The sequence below is a fragment of the Vulpes vulpes genome, chromosome 15 (assembly GCF_048418805.1).
Source record: "Vulpes vulpes isolate BD-2025 chromosome 15, VulVul3, whole genome shotgun sequence".
In the NCBI taxonomy this organism is placed as follows: Eukaryota; Metazoa; Chordata; class Mammalia; order Carnivora; family Canidae; genus Vulpes; species Vulpes vulpes.
In genome coordinates, this window is record NC_132794.1 from 109,346,562 (window position 1) to 109,367,576 (window position 21,015).

Below are 21,015 nucleotides of genomic sequence, written 5' to 3' on the forward strand. Positions count from 1 at the left end.
CCAGGTCTTTACCAGCCCAGTCCACTGCTGTGCTCTGCATGAGGACTCATTTTTTCTTATTGATATTCAGGATTAATAAGGATATTGATAGCTATTTTTTATTATAAAAACACTTAAAGGTAGGAGGATAATAGAAAACACAATTGGAAGCCATCTCCCAAAATGAACAAAGACATTTTGTCATAAGAAAGAAAACATAACCAATAAAGCAGAGGTCAACTCCCTAAAGACAATCAGACCATTGTCCTGCGTCTGAATAAACCCGATCCATGTGATTATATTCTTACTACATATATGCGTGTCTACAAATAATGTGTAATATTGTTTCATAAAAGCTTAAACTTCAAATTGATGTTCTTATAGTGGCCGTACTGGTCGACAGCTTACTTTATTTACTAACCTAATGCAATATGTTCTCTCCATGTTGTTACTTACATATCTAATTAACATTTTAAATTTGATGTTGCACAGGGTTCCAGTGAATAAATAGCAATTTTTCATCCTCTTCCTAATGGGCTTTTGTTTTATTTTGCTTTATTTTTTGTTGTGGCAGTCAGTGCTGCCATAGACACCCTTGTCATGCTTTCTTCTGTGCATGGATACAGCTTTCTCTATAGCCTATACTCAAAGGGAGCCCTTTATTATTTATGTAAAATTTTCTCAAAAAAAAAAGAGACAGTGTCTCGTTAAAAACATTTTTCTCTTAAAGAACAAATACCAGTTACATCCCAATGGCGACTAGTGAGCACCAATAAACACAAGTAGGACAGCCCAGATGTTCACCTATGTCGGAGGGAAGTTTAGGGTCTCTGAGAGCTCTGTGAGGCCGTCAGAGCTCTTAAGTAACTGAGAATATGTTTGAATGTCCTCAGCAGGAAGCAGTACTTTAGGGTACTGGTACTTGGCCTCAAGCTGGAGGGAGGGTTTAGGGCGCCTGGGTGGCAAAGGCATTGAAACGTCCTACTCTTGGTTTTGGCTTAGGTCATGATCTAAGGGTCCTGAGGTCAAGCTATGTGTCAGGTCCCATGCTCAGTGTGCAGTCTGCTTGAGATTCTCTCTTCCTCTCCTCCTGTCCCTCCATGCCCCACCCCCATGCATTTTTTTCCTCTCTCTCTCAAATAAATAAATAAATAAATCTTTAAAGACAGGACTTGTGATGTGATGAGCCCTGGGTATTACACTGTATGTTGGTAAATTAAATAAAAAAAAATAAAGGAAGAGAAAGAAAGGGAGAAAGAAAAGGAAGGATGGAGGAAGGAAAGACAGAAGGAAGGAAGGAAAGAAGGAAGGAAGAGAGAGAGGGAGGAATAAAGGAAGGAATCGGTATACCTTGAAAAGAGTACTTGGTCCACTGTAGCAGCTAAAATATAGGTTTGGGTTCCCTAATGGACACTCAAAATATTTATGACTTAAATAAAATGGAAGTGTATACCCTGAAAAAAAAAAAAAGAGAGAGAGAGCTTTATTTGAACAATTACCCTCCACAATAAAAGTAAAACCGGGACCCTGATTCATGGAACCCCAACGACTCCTCCCATGTTGCTGCCTGGTCCTCTTGGTGAGGTCCCAAAGAACCTCTAGGCTGGGGGACCTCGGGCTTGGATTCTGCACTGGGAGTCACATAGCTCCCCAGCCCAGTGGTGGTTGGTGTCTTGGTGGAGTTCTCTGCAGGTGCATCATATACTAAGTGGCTCTGTGACATCCCCCCTCCTGCCTCACCATCATTGCCCAGATGGTGACAAATTTGGTCCTGTCTGGCCAGAGTCAAAGCCCATGCATCTGTAGGTGGCCTGGAAACAAAGAAGAACAAAGAGATGTTCTACTGTGACCAGAAATAGCGTGAAAGGTGGGTGGGTGACATTTCCATTACCCTTTAGAGTCACCACTTAGCTTGGGGCCCACCCACCAAGACTACTCAAAGTGATGGGTGCAGAGGCTCTGATAGGTTTTGAAACCAGCATGTCATCTCTGTGGTCAAGATGGGAAATATCAAGGAGTTTAAGAAACATTAAAATGACTTCTTAGATAATCAAGTTGTCAGAGGCTTCAGAGAAGGCCTTTGGGAGATACCCTTACTTTACAGAATTGACGTTGTAGGGGGTGACATCCTCCTTCCTACCACCTGTTTCTAGGTAAGAAGTATCATGCCAGTGCAGGCAAAGCGTGGGCTCTGCAGCCAAGACCCAGCCCGGCTGCTGCCTAGGAGTCAGAGCTGCCGTTTGTTAGCACGCTCCTATGTGCCAGGCCCTCCGCTAAGCAATCTGTGTGTGTGTCGTCAGCTCCATAATGTCAACATCCCAACCCCCAGCGCCTGTGAATATGTTAGGTTGCATGGCAAAGGGGAAACAAGGTTGCAGATGGATGACCTGGAGCCCAGGAGCGTGTTCTGGATTACCCGGATGGGCCCAATATAATCACAAGGATCCTGGCATGTAGAAGATGAAGGCAGGAAAGTGAGAGGTGGCAGGAGATTGGAAGGTGCTGTGCTGCTGCTGGCCTGAGGATAGAGGAGGGGGCCACGAGCCACAGGATGTGAGTGGCCTCCAGAAGCTGGAGAAAGCAAGGAAATGATTCTGTGTAGAGCTTCCAGAAAGAATGCATCCACACCTTGATCTTGGCCCAGGAAGATACATGTTGTTCTTCTGACCTCCAGAACTATAAGATAATAAATGGATGTTGCTTTAAGCCCATTGGTTCATGGCTATTTATTACAGCAGCGACAGGAAACAGGCTGCCACTCACACAGCCTCTGAGCATCTGCTGTCACCACTATCTACGGATGAGGGAGTTGTGGCTGTGGGGCCACTGAGCACCTGCAGGAGGCTCTACAGCCGGCTTGCGGCTGGACTGACCCACATCCAGGTCTGACCCCAGAATCCTGGGACCTTGACTAAGCTATTTTGCCCTCAGTGCTGGCTGGGACTAGAATGTGGTGGTTGAGGCACTTACCTCAGGTGCGAAATTTAAGGGGACACCAAAAAACTTTAGTTGTCCAGATGAAGTATAATGCAGTGCAATATTTAAAAATAAAAATTAATCCAAAAAAAACGATGAATGAGATAATAAAAATTTAAAGAAACATAGAGTCAGTCTGAATTTACATATCTATAAAAGTGGGGAATATATTCCAACTAGGCAGGATGGTTATATGGATTTCAGTGAAAGAAGATATGAAAACATCTCAGGCACACCGGTCCATAGTAAGGGCTCATTAAAGCTGGCCGTTGCTTTGGCAGCACATGGGGCGGGGGGCAGGCCGCTGAGGTCACAGCCCAGCTCCCGTGACCTTGAGGACGTCATTTAACATCTCTGTCTGAAGTGACCTGCAGACTCAGGGGTGGTGGTGTCTCCCTCCTGAACTTTCTCTTCTTGTTTTCTTCCAAATGACTTCAGTTGCTTCTCCTAAAATTTCTTCTCTTCTATTTTGCCCAGGTTGTTCACTTTTAATGAGTTTCATCTTCTGAAAACGCTACTTTTGTGGGTCTTCTTGCAACTGAACCACAGAATCCAGACAGTTCCGGTGCATGAAACCGTGCTGGCGTTTTTTAACAGGTAACGTAACTCAGTGTGGGTTGATGAAATGCACATACAATGGTTTTTTCACTTGTGATATCCTGGAGGAAAAGCGTCAGTGATGTGATTTTTCATAGCGTCATCGAGAGTACACAGAATGCAATTTTCTTGATGGGGCTTAGGATTACGTGATGCCTTTGAGCCAGTGGCTTACTTGAAAGCGTGAAGAATATGTAGGTGTTGTAATGTGAGATAACCGTGTGCTTCTGTACACTTGCTCTGTCCAGTAAAAGGATGCACAGGGTACTCCTTTTATTCAGGAAAATTTATTACCAAACCTCACTGACCTTAAAAATATCATGTTTAAATGTATCTAAAAAAAATCTAAAAAAAAAATAATAATAAATAAATAAAATGTATCTAAATCAGATCATCCTTGCTTATATTTCACAATAGCATAGGACAGTCTGAATTTTCTAGACAAATGGAAGGGCACCTGAATGCACAAAGGTTTCATTGAATTTACTCAGCATCTTATACTCTCTAATCTTGTGAATTCTAGAGATGATAGATCTCAAAATTTCAGTGAAAAAGAATAATTTCAGTTTAACGGACACCATTTAATTATGCTCCTTAAGGGCAGTCGTTCTGATAAGCACTTTCTATTTGGAATCTCATTTACTCCGCAGAAGACTCCGGGGCTGGTTTTATTCCCATTTTACAGATGAAGAAAGGGGAGGTGGAGATGAGCCATCTCATCAGAAATCATGCAAGTGATGACGCAGAATCTGACTTGAACTCAGGCTTGCTGAATCCCAAACACTTTGCTCCCCATTCCTAGAACAGTGGATAGGATTCCTCTCCTGAGTCCACTGCAGCCAGCTCAGTAATAGCTCCCTGGGCACCGTGTTCAGAGAGATTCTGAGGCTGCCTCTGGGTTCAGTGTTATGGTTGGCCGAGGACTTGCAGTGAACATCCCCTCCCTGTGCCACCCTCTGCTGTGAGAGTTCTCTATCTGTTCGATCAAGAGTGTCCCCATTAAGCAGTGGCAGCTTGGGGGCAGGGGTGCAGGGGCGGGATTGATACTTCATGGGGCTCATTTCGTGCCTCTTTAGCCTCAGTGAAAACTTGGCAGATGTGCTCACGTCATGCAAGCTGGCTGTGGAGTGGGGTGGTCCTGTAGCCAAAGATGGTCCCCGGCGGTCCTCAAGAGGATCGGCCTGGGGGGAGTCACTGATGCCATTACCTTCGCTGTTGGGTTCATGCGTCCGCTCCCCACCTCAGCAGGAATGGGGCTTCCAGGCACGAGAAGGTGTTCGAGGAAGCCAAGAGGCTCTGTTTCTTGTGCACATGTGAGCGGAGCAGATAAACACATCTTCCACATATTCATCAGCAGATTGACCTGTTTAAGCCAAGTTTCATTTGCATTGTTCTGAAGCATTTAATCCTTTTCTGGAACATCTGTGCACCATGTAAACGAAAGAGCCCATTTTCCCTGTCTCATTATTTGGGGAAAGCGGTATTCAGTGCCAGAATGATATGCACTTTGCTTAGTTTCTATATAATTTTCTTTGAACGCAAATGCCTGCCCCCCCCCCCGCCCCCCGACTCTTTTAATAGCTCAAGAGACACTTTTTCCTGTGAGTCATGTGCACCAGGAAAACTTGCTCTTTGGCTCCAAGTTAGCATTCATACTGGAAACATCTTAGAATCAGGAGGTAGGAAATGAGCTGGGATGTGGAAACGGTGTTTTTAATGTGGGAGAAACAGTGGGAATGAGGCTCTTGGGTGTGTAGCCCCCTCCACTGAGAGTGGGGTGTCCTCGGTTTTCCTGAGCTGGGGTCCCGAGGCTCCTCCCCACCGTTGTTAGCTTTTCCATTCCTCTCCAATCTACACTGGCTCCATTTTGAGCCCACCTCTACCCTCCAAGGCATTTCCCAAGCCCTCAAGGCCACCTTGTTCCTTGTTGGAAATCGCTTGTGAGTGTCTATGTGGTACCCGGGCCCTGTTTTCTCTGATTGTGGCACAGGAGTGACTCCCAGCAGCCTGCCTTCCCTCCACAGCAAGCTTCGTGTCCCTCAGGGAGAAGAGACAGGTCACCTGGACCTGGGTGCTCCCCGCCACTGCAGTTGCCCAGGCCCACCCCCAATCTTGAGGACCATGTGTGCATTTGTAGAATTGTAGGTGGTTCTCTTTCATCCTGGTTCTTCTGCCCCAGAACAGATGCTCCCTCGTCAATGGCTCCACCTCCCAAATGCACATCCCCTGAGTCCTCAGACCCCTTAACCTAGGTTATCAGCCCTTGTTGCTCCTGCTTACCTGCCCCCAGCCTGCTCTGTCCCCTTTGCCAGTCTGTCCTTGCAGGGCCTCCCCTGAGAGTCTCTGTGACCAGTCCCTTACCACCACTTGGTGTGTACATAACGTCCTACCTCCCCAGGTGCATCATGAGCAGCTTAAAGGAAGGGTCTGTGGGCCTTTATCTCACCCCCAGCTTAGCTGGCACTGTGCTATGCATGGAAGAGCTACTGAATGATGAGTTTCCATCAATTGTTTTTGTGTAGCTTGGTTCCTCTCACAGGAGAGGGTCTTACTATGCTGATGCAAAATTCAGAGAACACCTGTCTGTAGCAACTTGAGGTAATAGGGCTCACGGGCCGATGACTGTGGTCATCTTGTTCTAGACAAGGAAGGGTTCTAAGGCTTTCTCTTGGCTTGGGGGAAGTTAGTGATGTCTAGCCTACCCATGGCAGTGGGTGGTGGCACCCATGCTCCGAGTTTACCATCCCATCCTGAGGATCTCCGAGGCCGGCCTACAGTAGGATAAGGTTTCGGGGCTGCTGGGCCAGTGGAGCTGGTGGCCCGAAGGCTCAGGCTTTGAGAAGCTACCTCTGCTCTTCGTGGTGGAGGGAGCCTACAGGAAGTCACAGCCAGCTTGGGCCAAAGTTGGGTCACCATGGGAGCTGACCCGACACAGTTTAATGAGGCCTAAGGGAACAGCTTGTCAAGTTTCTGTGGCCACCAACAGGGACATGCCATGGGCACTAAAAGATGGGGCACAGCAGCAGCCCCAGCTGGGAGACAGTTTGTAGGCTAAGGAATGAGAATCAAGGAAGTTGGTTCTTTGTTCCAGTCTTTGAAGTTGCAACTATTGATGACATAATATAAAAGATAGAGTGATTTATCAGGGATCTCCCGTGGTCAGATGGACATGTTGAAGCCATCACAATATGGGGACTTCCCAAAAGGGACTGTACTTTCTTTTTTTTTTGGGGGGGGGGGACTGTACTTTCATAACAGGTGGTGGTTGGACAGGCTGTCTGATTCTGAGCTAGAGGGGGTCCTGTGACCCCCGGGGCAACAAGAGTGCTCTGCAGCCCTGGGTATGGCCTTGGCTAGCTCAGCATCCAAATCCGAGCGCTTGGAGCAGTATTTGAGTAAAAATAGGTCAGATGCCCCTTTTCTTATCTGTCTTAGCAATGTCCAGAAAACAAGCAAGGAGGGAAGGTATTTGAATAGTTGACTCTTCTTCCAATGCCAACCGTGCCTGCAAAGAAAAACATAGGCCCAAGCCTTTCTTATTGTCCAGTTTTCTTTAATTCATTGATTTTTTTTCCCCAATTTTTTTATCCATTCAACAGATAGTTATTAAACATGCATTCTATGCTAGGGACACTAATGGCAAGGTGAAGGGGAAGTTTCTTTGCCTAGCCAGGTGGGTATGAACATCTTCCAGCTTATTTTCATCGCTAAGTATAATAGGAAGGGACCACTCACGCGCGCGCGCGCACACACACACACACACACATACACACACATACACACACATACACACACCCCGTCACCACCCACAGTCTGTTAATTTAGAAAAACAAATAGGCTGGCCAGAATTAAATTTAACATTTCCTTGTAGGAAAAACAAAAAATGTAAGCAAAGCTGTTGCCTCTGTCCACAGAGGAAAAGTCATCATTTCTTTCCAGTTAGCAATCCGAGGAGTCCAGGAAAGCTGTAAAAACGTCATCAGTAGAGCCAGCGGCAGGCAAATGTTTCGCTTTTTTAAAAATACATTTTTAATCAAAATATAAGATACGTGCTGAAAAGTGCACAAACCTCAAGTGGGTTTCCACAAAGTCGCACACACCTGTGTCAGCAGTGCCCAGCCCGAGAGACAGACTTGGGGCCAGCCACCTCGAGCGTCTTATCTCAGTCGCCACCTTTCCCAGAAAAAAAAAGCAAACAACATCCTGGCTTCCTTTACTTTCAAGATGTCTTGGCTGCCTTTGAACTTTGTGTAAATAGAATCTTACAGTATACACTTTTTAATGTCTGTCTGCCCTTTCACTCAACGGAATATCTGTAAAATCTGTCTGGGGACAGAAGGCCAGGGAAGGCAAGGGGCGTGCTCAGGATCCTTCGGCCACAAGGTAGTGGGGTGGGGGCTGACTGAGGTCTCCGGGATCTTCTGACACTCAAAATAAGAATTTTGAGTCTCTCTGGGTTGCAGGAAAGTCGTGAGTAGACCTGTAATTCTAGTCCTTAACTGATTTGTTAATCACTACATGGGCCCCTCTCGGTCCGAAGGATGGGTCCCAGCACCGGGCTTACCACCTCTCCAGAAGAAAGTCACTGAAAGCAGCCAGTGAAGCCAATCTCCACGTGATCCCCACTCCTAGATTTGCCTGACCGCTGTGGCTGAGTGTCTCCTCCTTCTTTGGTCCTTTCCAAATCTGACCCAATCTTTACAGCACTGGCCAAAGGCTCCTCCGGGAAGCCTTCCCAGATCTCACCTGCCCACCAGACAGATTCGTCCTCTGAGCTTCTCTTTGCAGAGAGCACGAGAGCATGTGCTGACCCTGTAAGTGGGCCCTGGCCTGACAAACCCAACGCTGTGTTCCCCCCGCCCCATTGCCTGCAAGGGGAGCCTTGGAGGAGGGCCGCCTCACCCACACCCTGCACCCCTGACACCTGAGCCTGCTTTGCTTTTGTTTTTGTTTAATTTTATTAATTTATTCATGAGAAACACAGAGACAGAGAGAGAGGCAGAGACACAGGCAGAGGGAGAAGCAGGTTCCATGCAGGGAGCCCGACGTGGGACTCGATCCTGGGTCTCCAGGATCACACCCTGGGCTGAAGGCGGCGCTAAACCGCTGAGCCACCCAGGCTGCCCCTGAGCCTGTTTTGTGACGCTGTGTGACAGGGCAGCCAGGAGCCGGGTGTCTATTGTAATTAATGAGTGACATTTGCAGATGTGGCCACAGAGTCATCATGAAACTGGGCACCCCTGGTGTGACAACTCTGATCTCTTAACCAGAACATTCATTCTGAAATACCCCATGAGTCACGGACATGAGAGCCATTAAATCGTTCTGTCTCGGATTGCCAACCCTTGTGCAGGCAGGTGGATATATTTGGGGGCAACGGGGTTTCTCACCACTGGAGTTTTGTGTTTCTTGCCTTTTTTAATTTCTTCTCTTGCTCTGACCACACTGCCCCTGCTCCCCTAGTGTTTGGCTTTCTGGAAGCTGAAACTTCTTTGTTCTCAAGGTCCCTATATACTACGGATCCCTATTCCTTACTAACTTTTCACTTCCCTCATATGCCTTCTTGGCTTTCCACCCAAACTGGGTAGCCCCAACGCGTCTTCTTCAATAAGAATAGAGACGCAGCAGGGGCCTCAGGGGTGTAAAGTGTCTGATGTAGGAGGTCCTTAGGGCAGATGGGATTACCATTACCCAGTTCTGCTTTTGGGCAAAGGTCAGGACTGACTTCATTGCTAAGATGACATGGAATTGGGTCTCAATGAGTGTCTGACAGCACTTGGCCTGGCAAAATAAGCATGGGAACAACAGCAGGTGGGACCCCATCAGCACAGGAAGATCAGCTTGCCAGAGCCTGGCCTGTGTGCACATGTGTGTGTGGTATGCGTGCGTGTGTGCGTGCGCTGGGGCGGGACAGCTGGCATTCCTCGAAGAGACACTGTGGGCGAGTGGAGGGAGGGATGCTAGGATGGAGGCTGCCAAGCTGGCGGGACCAGCTCCTCATCCAATTCATCCACTCAACATCTTGCAAGCCCACCGAGCACCAGGCCGTGCAAGAGGCGCTGAGACGATGAGAGCAAACAAAACAGATGCCAAGCCCCATCTTCCTGGCGTTTACAGACTCAGAAGCAGAGACAGACAAAACATTCGGTAAATAAGGTGTAGGTAGCAGAGGGCGGCCCCAGGTCTGGGTCCCGCCCTGCCACCGACGGGCTGGGAGACTGTGGGTCAGGGCGTGAGCAGTACTCGTGCGTCCCTGCGTGGACTCTGGCAATACCCTCCTACCAGGACCCGTGCAGATTCACTGGGACTTGAGGAACAGGCCCCCTGGCAGGAGCTTCTGAAGGGCAGGGACGTCTGGTAGGTGACGGTGGTGGCAGCAGTCAGAATCGTTTTCATGTGCTGCGCTGTGGGGTCAGGAGCCCGGTGGACCGGGTCCTGGCTTCCGACTGTCTGAAGGTGCCCATGTCTACACCGAGTTACATTTTGAAAAAAGCCTTGTTTCCCTCTCATCGTGAGTTATGGCCCCAAAGCGTGCAACTTTTCCCCCCCCAAATGTCACCTTAAAATTTAAACTATTATTTCATATATTGTTCATAGAAATGATGTTTTATAATCCTCATTGTCTTTTATTATGGTGAAATATTCAGGACATAAAACCGACCACTTTAACCATTTTTGTGTGTGTGGTTTGGTGGCAGTAAGTACGTTCAGACGGCTGTGCAACCATCACCTCCTTCCATCTCCAGAATGTTCTCATCTTTCCAAACTAAACTCTGTATCCAATCAACAATAAATGGAGAGCCATTCCCCTGCCCCAGACAACCACTGCTCCACTTCTGTCTCTATGGGTTCCACTCCTCTAGGGATCTCTGAATGTGGAATCACATCGTATTTGTTCTTCTGCGTTGGGCTTGTTTCTCTTAACATAAAGTCCTCAAGGTCCATCCATGGAGCATCATGTTTCAGAATTCAGAAGTGTGTATTTTAAGGCTAAACTTTGAAGTACTGGGGTAATGGGGCCCTGAGTCAGATGCTCACAGGAAGGATAAATGACTGGCATATGACAGGATGGGGGAAGTGAGAAGGTTGTGGCTAGGAGCAGCTCTAAAATTACAGCCTATGCCAGTCAGAGGGACACTTGTCCCAGGCACTGCCTTTCAGGAAGTCTGTGGGGGATTTGTCCCCAGGCCCTTGAAAGCAGGACCCAGAGCCAACCTGGGGTGTGTCTTTCAATCTCAAGGCCTAGGAACTGTCCTCTCCAAAGGGGTCATGACCAAAGAGTTTCTTAAAGAACTTTTGGAGGCAGACACCATGGCCTGAAGTTGGCCCCAGAAAAGTCAGTGCTAAACCCAGAGAGATCTTTGCACAGGCAGCACTGAGTGCCAGCTAGAGCCGTGCCAGCATTTGATCCCACCAACAGAGCCGTCCAAAGAGGCCCCCTCTACTTAGCGTCAGCTTCCTCTCACTTTAGGGAAAGTTGGGTGAATGCACTCATCGTTGAACCAGAGAATAGTAGATGCCTCTGTCTCTAGAAAATTGAGAGGAGCCAAGTAAGATGGAAAAGGCCCTGGGCTGTTCTCAGGAGGCCTGGGTAGAGTCCTGGCTCTGCAACAATCAACCTCACCAGTATCCAGGGGCAGGACTATACTGATTGGTTCAAGGTGTTGGACCATAGCCCTCTAAAGCTTTCAGCAGCTGAGGCCACTACTTTCCTCCTTTGAAGTGGCCCATGTCTTGGGCCATTTAGAGGGTGGCAGTGATCATGCCCTTAGCCAGCTTGAGTCCAAGTCCTTTTCCCAGGGATGAGAGGACAGTGGTAGTAATCATGAGGCAGGGGGTACTTGCTGGGTACTAGCAGCTGTGCCCAGCACCATCACCTTTACCCCTCCCAGCTACCCGCAGAGGCATATGTGGCTGTCGTCCCTACGTGACAGAGAAGGAGATTAGAGCTCAGAGAGGCTCAGTCACGTGACTGAGCGCCAGCTGGCCCAAGACTGGAGCCTGGTCTGCCTGACTCCAGGCCTAGGCTTGCTGAAGCGTGGTTGGACAATGGATGAACAGACTCATGACCTCACACGTCAGCTGCCATCAGAGCCACTTCCCTGTGGCCTACAGGGATCTTAAAGTCCAATCACCTGTCTCAACAAAACTCTTCCCCAAATCCTCTGGGAGAGGAGGTCTGTCTGGAGAGCTCCTGGCTGATGGGCTGTCAGGTCTGAGCACCTCTCTCTGGGAGAATCTGGAGCCTTGGCTTCCTCCACTCTCCTGGCAGGCTTCCCACACAACTGCAGAGTTGGTGCCTGGGGGGTCCTCCCACTGTCCTTTCCCTTCTGAATTAAAACTGTCTTAACCTGTAGCTCCAGCAAGTGCTCACTTCTCGGGACAGTGCCAGGCTGTGGGGGCCCTTGCCAAGGGTGCAGGCTCATCCCCAGGAGCACTGAGTTTGGCGGGGGTGTAGGTGAACTGTGCCAGCTCGGCCCAGTCTTCCCTTCTTGAGCCCTGCACCCAGAGTGATGCCACCTAACTTGGTCTTCTATTACATGGTGAGAGAGAGGCAGGGAAGGGGGCAAGCGAGTGTTATCTGTCCAGCTAAAATATTGTGTTCTCAGGGCCCCGGCAGGGCCCACACGAGCCCAGCTCCACTTGCCCTGGGTAATGGAGGGCTGGTTCTGAGATGAATAGCACTGCCTTCCTGAAAGTATCAGCCTGTCTTTATTTATGACTGATGTGTCCACACCCAGAGACTGGCACCCAGTGGATTCTAGTTAATAATCATTGGATTGAAACAACTCATTTGTCTTGTGTGCCCCTCTTCCCTCTCACCACGCCCCAGCATCCCTAAGCTATCTCCTGGGACCATCACATGGAGAGTCCCAGGAATTCTCAGGTCTTCTGAAAGCAAATGGTCCTCAGCAGGCTGGCAGGCACCCCCAGCAGAGCCAGGACACGGGGCCAATGGTGCATTTAGTCTGGCTGAGACAGGGTGTGATTTGGACATCACTCTTGATTCATGGAAAAATAATCTACAAGCGCCCTTGGCTGGGCTCCTACGGATTTGCCTTGAGGGAATGACTTTGCATTTCCAAAGGGACTTGGAAAAATTACCCCCGTGTCCCCAATGGCGAAAAGTGACCCTTTAACGAAACAAGTTGTTTCAAAACAAGAGTGGTGGGTGGGTGTGTCTACGTGTAGGCATGTTCTCAAAGGGAATCTGATCTCAACCCAGCCCTGACCTTCAGCCACATGTGGAAATTAACTGGAGTTTAGTATGGGCAGTAACTGCCCAAGGGTCGATGGCTTTCCTACCAGAAAGCACTATTGAAGGCCCCCATTGGCCATTCTTGAAAGGGCAGCCTGTGTAGAGGAGGAATCTGAAGTCCTGGGTTCAAGTCCTCATTGAGCCTTTGTTTTTCGTCTATGAAATAGAGCCCATGACACCTGCCCCATCTGGCCCACAAGCAGTTTGTGAGACCCAAGTGAGAAATGCCTCTCAAAATCCTCTATAAAGTAGCTCGTTAGCATCAGTCACGTCATAAGATGCACTGTGCACCTGCCATGTGTGTCGTTCCGTGGTGGATGGCGAGGGGACTAGACCCAGTGTCTCATTATAACCTCTGGGGTCAGCCTTCACCCAGGCTGGCTCAGCCCTCTGCTTCCAGCCACCTCACCCATCCAGAGAGAACCAAGCCCTATCTGTAACCCTGACTGGTGAAGCCACCAGTCTCCTTGACATGACTTTCCACTACCCCCCTCCCCCCACCTCTGCCAATTCCAGAAAGCAGTTTTGTGACAGTCTCTTGTTCCTCTTTACCCCTCTGCTAAGCTTTCCCAAGAAGTATTCGTTTCTGGATCAGGATACAGGACAGGGCCTGGTGCCACTCTTCCTGTGTGTGCGCCTGCACGGCATCATCAAAGGTAAGCCCTGCCTGTCCCGGTGAGTGCCTCCTGGGAGGGCTGGTGGGACCCGCCCCACCCCTTAGCGACTCTCTGGAGAGGCTCAGCAGGTGTTTTATTTATTTTTTTAATTTTTAAAAAGATGTTTTAAAATTTATTTACTCATGAGAGACACACAGAGAGAGAGAGGCAGAGGGAGAAGCAGGCCCCATGCAGGGAGCCCGATGCGCGACTCCATCCCAAGACCCCAGGATCATGCCTCAAGCCAAGGGCAGATGCTCAACCTCTGAGCCACCCAGGCATCCCTCAGCAGGTGCTTTTTTTTTTTTTTTTTGAAGACTGTATTTATTTATGAGAGACACAGAGAGAGAGAGAGAGAGAAACACAGGCAGAGGGAGAAGCAGGCCCCATGCAGGGAGCCTGTCGTGGGACTCGATCCTGGGCCTCCAGGATCATGCCCTGGGCTGAAGGTGGCGCTAAACCGCTGAGCCACCCAGGCTACCCCTCATCAGGTGCTTTTAAAGGAATAGGCTAAGCTGTGGCATTGTCACTTCCAAGTTGTTTGACTTCGAGAAAGTCATGTAACTGCCTGGCCTCAGGGTCCTGGTCTGTAAAGTGAGGGATAGTCGGAGCTTCCGTGAAATATGATGTTGAATGTAGGGCAATGTGGATTGTGAAAGTATATGCAGCTGCCCAGGGCTGTGTTGGTGTCATCTAGCCACGAGCCCTACCTCTTTGAGCAGCGTCCCCTCCAACTCACTCGCTCAGTAGCTGGGGAGAAGGCTACAGACCTGGCTTTCTGAGCCTCACGCACTGGGCCTAGCAGAGGCCTCTGTGACTTGGAAAGATGAAGCTACTGGCTAGTGCATGTGAGGCTGCCCAGGTGGCCCCCCAGGGAGACCTTTATAAATGAAAGGACATTTAGAAAATTTTTCAAAGCCATTTCCAGTTATCCAGATATAATGCGTAACTCTAAAACCCAGGGATAGGTGATGGACCCCAGGTAGTTTTGTCCAGGTTGCTTCTTGATACCCTAAAGACACCAAAGATCAGACTCCAACCTCCCCTTCTTGGGCAAGATTTCGGCCAGGGGGCTCTAAACACTTTGGGGAGAAGTGCTCGGTGCTGTCCCATTTGGGTTCCATGCACCTTATGATCCCCGGGGCCCTGGACAGGCCCTCCAAGCCTCAGCCCTCAACTTCCTCCTTTCTCTCTCTGTAAATTAGACTTCTGCGGGTCTGTGATGAATACATCTATAAAAATGTTCTCTTTGTGTTTCTTCCAAGGCAAAAATCTGGAGGAGTTAAGGCACATTAATTTCTTCCCGGAGTCCTGGTTGATCCGGGTTACAGCCAACCATTACCACGCAGTGAGTTGCCAGCTCAGCAAGGAAACAATTATTGAAATTTATCGCTCTTCTGACTTGGCTTTTTCTGGAGATGTGTTTTGCATTTGAAACCTCTGGGCCCTTGAGGTCCGGTGTTTCTGGCTCTTCCTCCAGGGCAGTGGGAAAAGCCAAGCCCAAGGGGCAGAGGGAGGAAGCCCAGGCCAGGCACCCTGGGGGGGGGGGGGGGGGGCTGCTGCACACATGCACACTATTAAGCCAAGCGTGAGATGGGGTCTGGGAGGGGGCCGCCTGCACCACCCGCCTGGCCAAGCCCCCATCAACACATGTGTAATATGCGCTTGTTATTGGAAATCTTTAAGGTGCAGAGAAATGGAGAGAAAGAAAAGACTTAGCCTCAGACCCATCCCCCGGGGACAACCACTGCTAAGATGTCATTGTGTTTTATTGGCTGCAAACTCTTCCACCAAGAACATCTGCTATAAACAGAGCTACTTTGCTTTTCCCTTAGTGTAGAAAATTTGCAGTGTTCCTGATTGTTTACTAGGATAAATGACTGTGATGAACAAATTTGAACATGATAGTTTATTCTACTATACTGAGAATTATTTTCTTAGGGGAGATTCTCAAGAATAGAAAACATTGGCCCAAAATAAAGGACCATTCGTTTTGTTCTTGATACATATTAAAAATTGGGGACCAAATTACTCTTGGCCCAGTGATGAAAGAGCTTGCTCCACTTTGTACATGCTCAGCAATGCAGGGCGTTTTTACTTCGGATCGCTTTTGTTAATTGAGAAGTGCACAATGAAATCCCATTTTCCAACATGCATTTCTTTTATTACTAGTAAATATGAATATTTTTTCCATGCTGCATTTCCCCCTTTGTGAATTGTCTGCTCGAACTGTTGTACTCCTTGTGTTTCTAATCGTGCATTTTTAGAGATGAAGTAGGGCAGTGTTTGAGTTCTAAAGATTTATGAGTCACTAGTTAAAATTCAATTCAGCCCAACAAATACCTATTGTAATGTGCAAACTACAGTGCCCCATGCCCCTGCACAGCAGAGAATGACTCCCTGGAACCGAGCCTCCCTGGGACGTAATTCAGAACTATGTTCTAACAGCTGAGTCGAGGCAGGAGATGATCCTCGGGGCTGGACACCTTAGGAAGTCCCCCTCCCCTCTTTCTGTTCTCCTGACCCCGCCCACCTCCTTGTTTTTGCCCCTTGCTGTCATTGGAGCCTGCCGTGTGGGATCATGCTTGTGACTTCATGGCCATGATCATTCTCTGCATCGTGATCGGGCTATTTATATACATATTTTATTTCCCCCGTGAGACTGCTCAGGTATTTTTTCTTGTTCTCATCTTTGCATCCTCTCGAAGCACTGAGCACAGTACCTGGCACATCGTAGGCTCCCACAAATACTGCGGATTGGATTAATGGACTAGTATGGGATCCAGAGACAGAACTCTTCTTCAAGCACGGTGCGGGTGGGATCAATGAACAGACATAGAGACAGTGAGAGATGCTGGTGTCCAGGTGAGCTGTGTGCACTTCTCTTTCAGCTGGAGAGTGGGGGTGACATGGTTCACGTGAAAGATCTTACCACCCAGGCTATGAGATTTGGACTGCTCTTTAACCAGGTACAGACCCCTGGGCCCAAGCAAGGGGAAGGACCCTCCCCTCCTAGACAAAAGTCCTTAACCAAGTATAATTGCTTCTTACGTCTCTTAGGAAGGCCAGGGCAGAAAAGGAAATTGTCATGTTTCCTTCATGTTCACCACACCCTAGGAAATAAAATTCACAAGATGGGAGCCTGGGACAGGTCATTCATTGACATGATGGGCACATCCAAAATTTCTCCTTGAGGGGGACCAACTGTCCTAGTTTTCCAGGGATGGAGGAGTTTCCCTGGGATGCAGGACTTTCTGTTCTAAAACCAGGAAATGCTTGGGCTAACTGGGATGAATTGGTCATTCTCTTCCCCACAAACATCAAGACTTGCCAACCGCTCCATGAGAGATTTCACTCTAAGCCTGTGTTTACGGCTACAAGGGGGAACCTATTCTGGGTGGATATTTTGATGGGGTCCCCCAAATCAAAGCAGCAGTGGATTGGTCAGGGAGCTTGGCTGCAAGGCATCTAGGTGGTGCTCAGTCACCAGGGGAGTATGCAGGGCTGATGGCAGTGTTGTCTTCGGTTCCCTGTGATAGGCACAGTTCTCCAAGAAATAGCTGCTCTCTAACTTTTTAAAAGCCACCCCAGTAGTGATCTCAAAAGAATTTGTGTTTGAGAGACTTGGAGCTCTGAATCTATCATCAGAGACTCCCGGCTGGGTCAGGCCTGGATAGGCTGGGCCTACCTCCTTGCTTGTAGAGACTTGCCTAAGTGGATACACTGCCAACCAGGGGTCAGGACTCCTTGCAATACCATGAGTATGGAGTGTCTTTTTAGGCCCATCAAATTGGAACAAATGCTTTGTTTCAAAGGTCTGCAGGCCACTGAATGTCTAAGAACATGCCCAACTCATTCTTCTCCCCATTAAGAGGATGCACAGAGCAGTTAATATGTCACTGAGTGCTAACCTATGGGATTTGTAAAGTCCCTGCAGTTTGGCTCTTCCTAGGCTAAAATTGGTATTGAGTTTTCAATCAGCTGTCAATTAGTCACTTTTGTTTTAGCTAGAATTTGTTTTGCCATGTCCTCTTGCCTTTGAACACTGAAGATTCTTTTCCCCCGTTGCTTTGTTGTTTATCCTTCCCAATTTAGGAGTATACAACTCATTCAGAAATGATTGCTGTATATGGATTCTTCTTTGAGATAAAGGGAATCAAACAGGATACTACCTCTTATAGTTTTTACATGCAGGTAAGGACAGAGCCCAGGGAAGGTGTGTCTCTGAAACAGTCTTTTTGATACAGAGTCAGTTCATACTAAATCAATAATAACTGATTAATCATTGGTTAATAATGGACATGAAACATGTTCTAAGCTGGTGCTAATCATGCTCATACAAAGTGACGTCATTTGATTTTTACAACCTTGGGAGGTTACTGTTGTTAGCCTGTTTAACAGATCTCCAAGGTGAATGTCTTCATCATGTTCATATGGCCCCGATTAACAAAGCTGGGGTTAAATTCTAGACTCTGACTCCACATTTGGAGGTCAGTTCATCTTCAGTTCCTTTATGATGAGTGATGCTTTACAGATGGCCACTCTTCAATGGAGGCAACCCATAGTGCCCACAAGGGAAGAGGGAATGGTCTTGTTTAGAGAGGCAAAGCAGGGTGGTGGACCAGACACTGGTGAAGTCACAAGGGCAGATGGCTTCACCTCAGTGCTTCTGCTAGACTTTTGGAAGAGCCTTGTGTTTAAGAGCAGAGTGTTGAAGTCAAGCTGCCTGGTGAGCTGTTGCCAAGCTACTTGGCAAGCCCGTGAACCTCCCTATGTCCAGCTTCCCGAGCTTTAAGATGGAGAAGCTAATAGGACCTACCTCACTTGGTTGTGGGCAGTATTATTGTGTTAATTTGTGCAAAGGGCATGGGATGGAGCCTGACACATAGAGCACTATATGATGATGATGACATTGACCATGACAACGACGATCAGGGACCACTGTGTTCCACTTAGCATTTGCTTTATAAGTCTCTAAGACATCAAGCTCCTTGAGAAACTATATCTCGTTCATCTTTTTCTTATCACCACTAATCATAGTACCCAGGATGCCGGGCAGGTATGTTTGCCTCATGAGTGGATACGTGGATAAATGCGTGAGTGAAGAAAACTGAGTTTTAACCTCAGCTCTGCCACTACCTCATTACAACCCTTGAGTGAGTCACATCTCTCCCTTGGGTCAGTTCTTGGTCTTCAATGACTTCAATGCACTTCCCTTCATACTGGATTTTGCTGGATGGAAGACATGAATTCTGTAACAACACCCGTTGAAATGCTCACTCAAATCCTATGTTGGTTTTTAAACTCTGGCCAAGCAATAGTGAAGACCTTCTGATTCAATACAGCTTGACTTAGTGGCATTTTTCTGGGTTCACCAAACCACAGTCTGTGAGCCAATGGTTTTACACAGTGAGGGCTCAAATGCTCGCTGACTCAGCAGCAGCAGCTCTCAGGAAATGGGGCCCTATGGGAATACCCTCTTGCTCTCCACACCCGTTATACAGGAGAGTCAATGAACCAGGCTTTGCTTAACTCTGGGTCACCCCGGTTTCAGTTCCACCTAAGGTGGGTCACCCTCCTTACAGAGAGTAAGGCACACTGATTTGGAGTTCCCGTCCTCGGTCTGTAAGCATGGCCCGGTTAGCCTGAGAGCGGAGCGCTTGGTGAAGTACGAGATCAGAGCCCAGACCCTGGTGGACGGCAAGTGGCAGGAGTTCAGGACCAATCAGATCACCCAGAAGTTCGGGTTTGTCAAGCCATCCTGTAAAAGCCACGTGAGTGTCTTTGACTTGTTTATGTCCTTTTTGTTCTTTCCGTCCTCCCTCCCTCCACATCTGTTTTTGGGGATCCCTGGCTTTACATCTCCAGTGATCTCCAGGGGAAGCTTGCTCACTTTCCAAAAGATAATCACAGATCCACACCATGCTAGAGAGACCTAGAATGGAAAGCTGAGGACGTTGAAAACTGTCATGATAACGCCAGGTCCATTTTCTAAATATCGAAGGGTACTTGTTTGGAGGAGGAGAAATTTGGTGGAGTGTATTTGCCACCGCCACCTCCACTGTTGCCGGCGCATCGCCTGTGATATGCCCTGAGATCCGTGGCCTGGCCCACCTGCCTCAGTGGCTGTGTCAGCATCTGGGTGGATTCTCTCTCTACCTGTCCTGGCTGCTGAGAGATGAAATCCAAAGATTACCAGAGAGCCTAGAAGGAACTCTGGGCTGTGAACTCCAGGATGTCTGGGATCTCCCTTGCTGCCCTGTAGGGAATAGGACTCAGCTTTAAGCCAGGGAGTCATTTCTAGTCCTGGCTGCACATCAGAACACTTGGCCTTTTGCAAGCTCTGCTGGCCTGAGCACCACCCAGCTCCTGAGACCAGATGTTCCACGGTGGGTCTCAGGTCTTGGTGCTGTTTAAAGCTTCCCAAGCTGTTCTCTGTGATGTCAGAAATCAGAATAGCAATGTCCCTTGTGGAGGTGGGAGCAGGAAGCCCAGGATATTGGCTGGGAGAGAATATGATGAGGATTTCTGAGGTGCCTGAAATGTTCTTTACTGTGATCACTCAGGAGAACCCACTTGTGGAAATGCCCCAAGCTTGACCCTTAAGATGTGTGTACCTTATTGTATTTGCACTATATTTTAATTTTTTAAAGTTTGTTTTAAAGACTTGCCTGAGGTGGTTCTAATGTGCAGCCAGAGTTGGGAATGACCCCTTACACAACTGTGCAAGCCTCCCACTCCCCTCCTCCAGAGGGCAATTGTGTCTATTCTAAAAGGCCCCTTTGCTTTGTTTTGTTTCATCTTTTAGGCCTTGAAAATCCAAACTGTGGGCATCCCAATCTATGTAAGTTTTTCATTCATCTTCCCAATATCTTGATAGTTTCCAGAAGAATCTATGGGACTTTTCTTTCTTCCACCAGTGTTCATAAAAGAAAATAAAATGACATTGAAGGGATTGCTCAAGCATTCAGTGGACTTTCCTAGTTGGCTGTGGTCTTACTAGAACTTTTGCCTGCTGTCTTGGTCAGGCTGCTGCCACAGAGGACCTCACACTGGCAGCTTACAAACAATAGATGTTTATCACTCACAGTTTGGGAGGCTGGGCATCCAAGATCAAGATGCTAGAGTATTCAGGGTAGAGCCTGGTGAGGACTCGCTTCCTGGTTCATAGACAGCTGTCTTCTCGCTGGGTCCTCACATGGCAGAAGGGGCGAGAGGGTTTTCTGAGGCCACTACATGAGGGTTAGAGTGGTGTCCTTGTGACCTGATCACCTCCCAAAGGCCCCACCTTGTAATGCCATCACCTTTGGGGGTTAAGATCCAACACAAGAGTTCTGGGGAGACACTCAAACCAGAGCACCATATTGTATCACTTGTGGGTAGAAAATACCAGACCTAAGTCCATTCACCATCCTTGACCTCAGAGTCAAGCCAGAGTCAAGCCTCATGTCCAAGCCAACCCTAACTGGTTGCCTGTGCAGGAGCTCTGTGATGGAAGCATAAGCAGTGACAACATACTCAAACTGGGAGCACTGAGTGCTCCCCTTT

General features: G+C 48.2%; 1 protein-coding gene across 1 annotated transcript in view; it reads left to right on the forward strand.

Annotated features, from left to right (window-relative positions):
- The window catches only part of BTBD16 (BTB domain containing 16), a 39,766-nt gene extending 19,344 nt beyond the window's left edge, over window positions 1-20,422 (forward strand). Inside the window, exons 8-14 of the mRNA XM_025992654.2 lie at window positions 3,433-3,552; window positions 13,376-13,467; window positions 14,733-14,815; window positions 16,359-16,436; window positions 17,563-17,661; window positions 19,053-19,241; window positions 20,276-20,422. Of these exons, the coding sequence (XP_025848439.1) occupies window positions 3,433-3,552; window positions 13,376-13,467; window positions 14,733-14,815; window positions 16,359-16,436; window positions 17,563-17,661; window positions 19,053-19,241; window positions 20,276-20,344 (730 nt within the window). The 3' untranslated portion in view covers window positions 20,345-20,422. The remainder of the gene's footprint in view (window positions 1-3,432; window positions 3,553-13,375; window positions 13,468-14,732; window positions 14,816-16,358; window positions 16,437-17,562; window positions 17,662-19,052; window positions 19,242-20,275) is intronic.
- The last annotated feature ends 593 nt before the right edge of the window (window positions 20,423-21,015 follow it).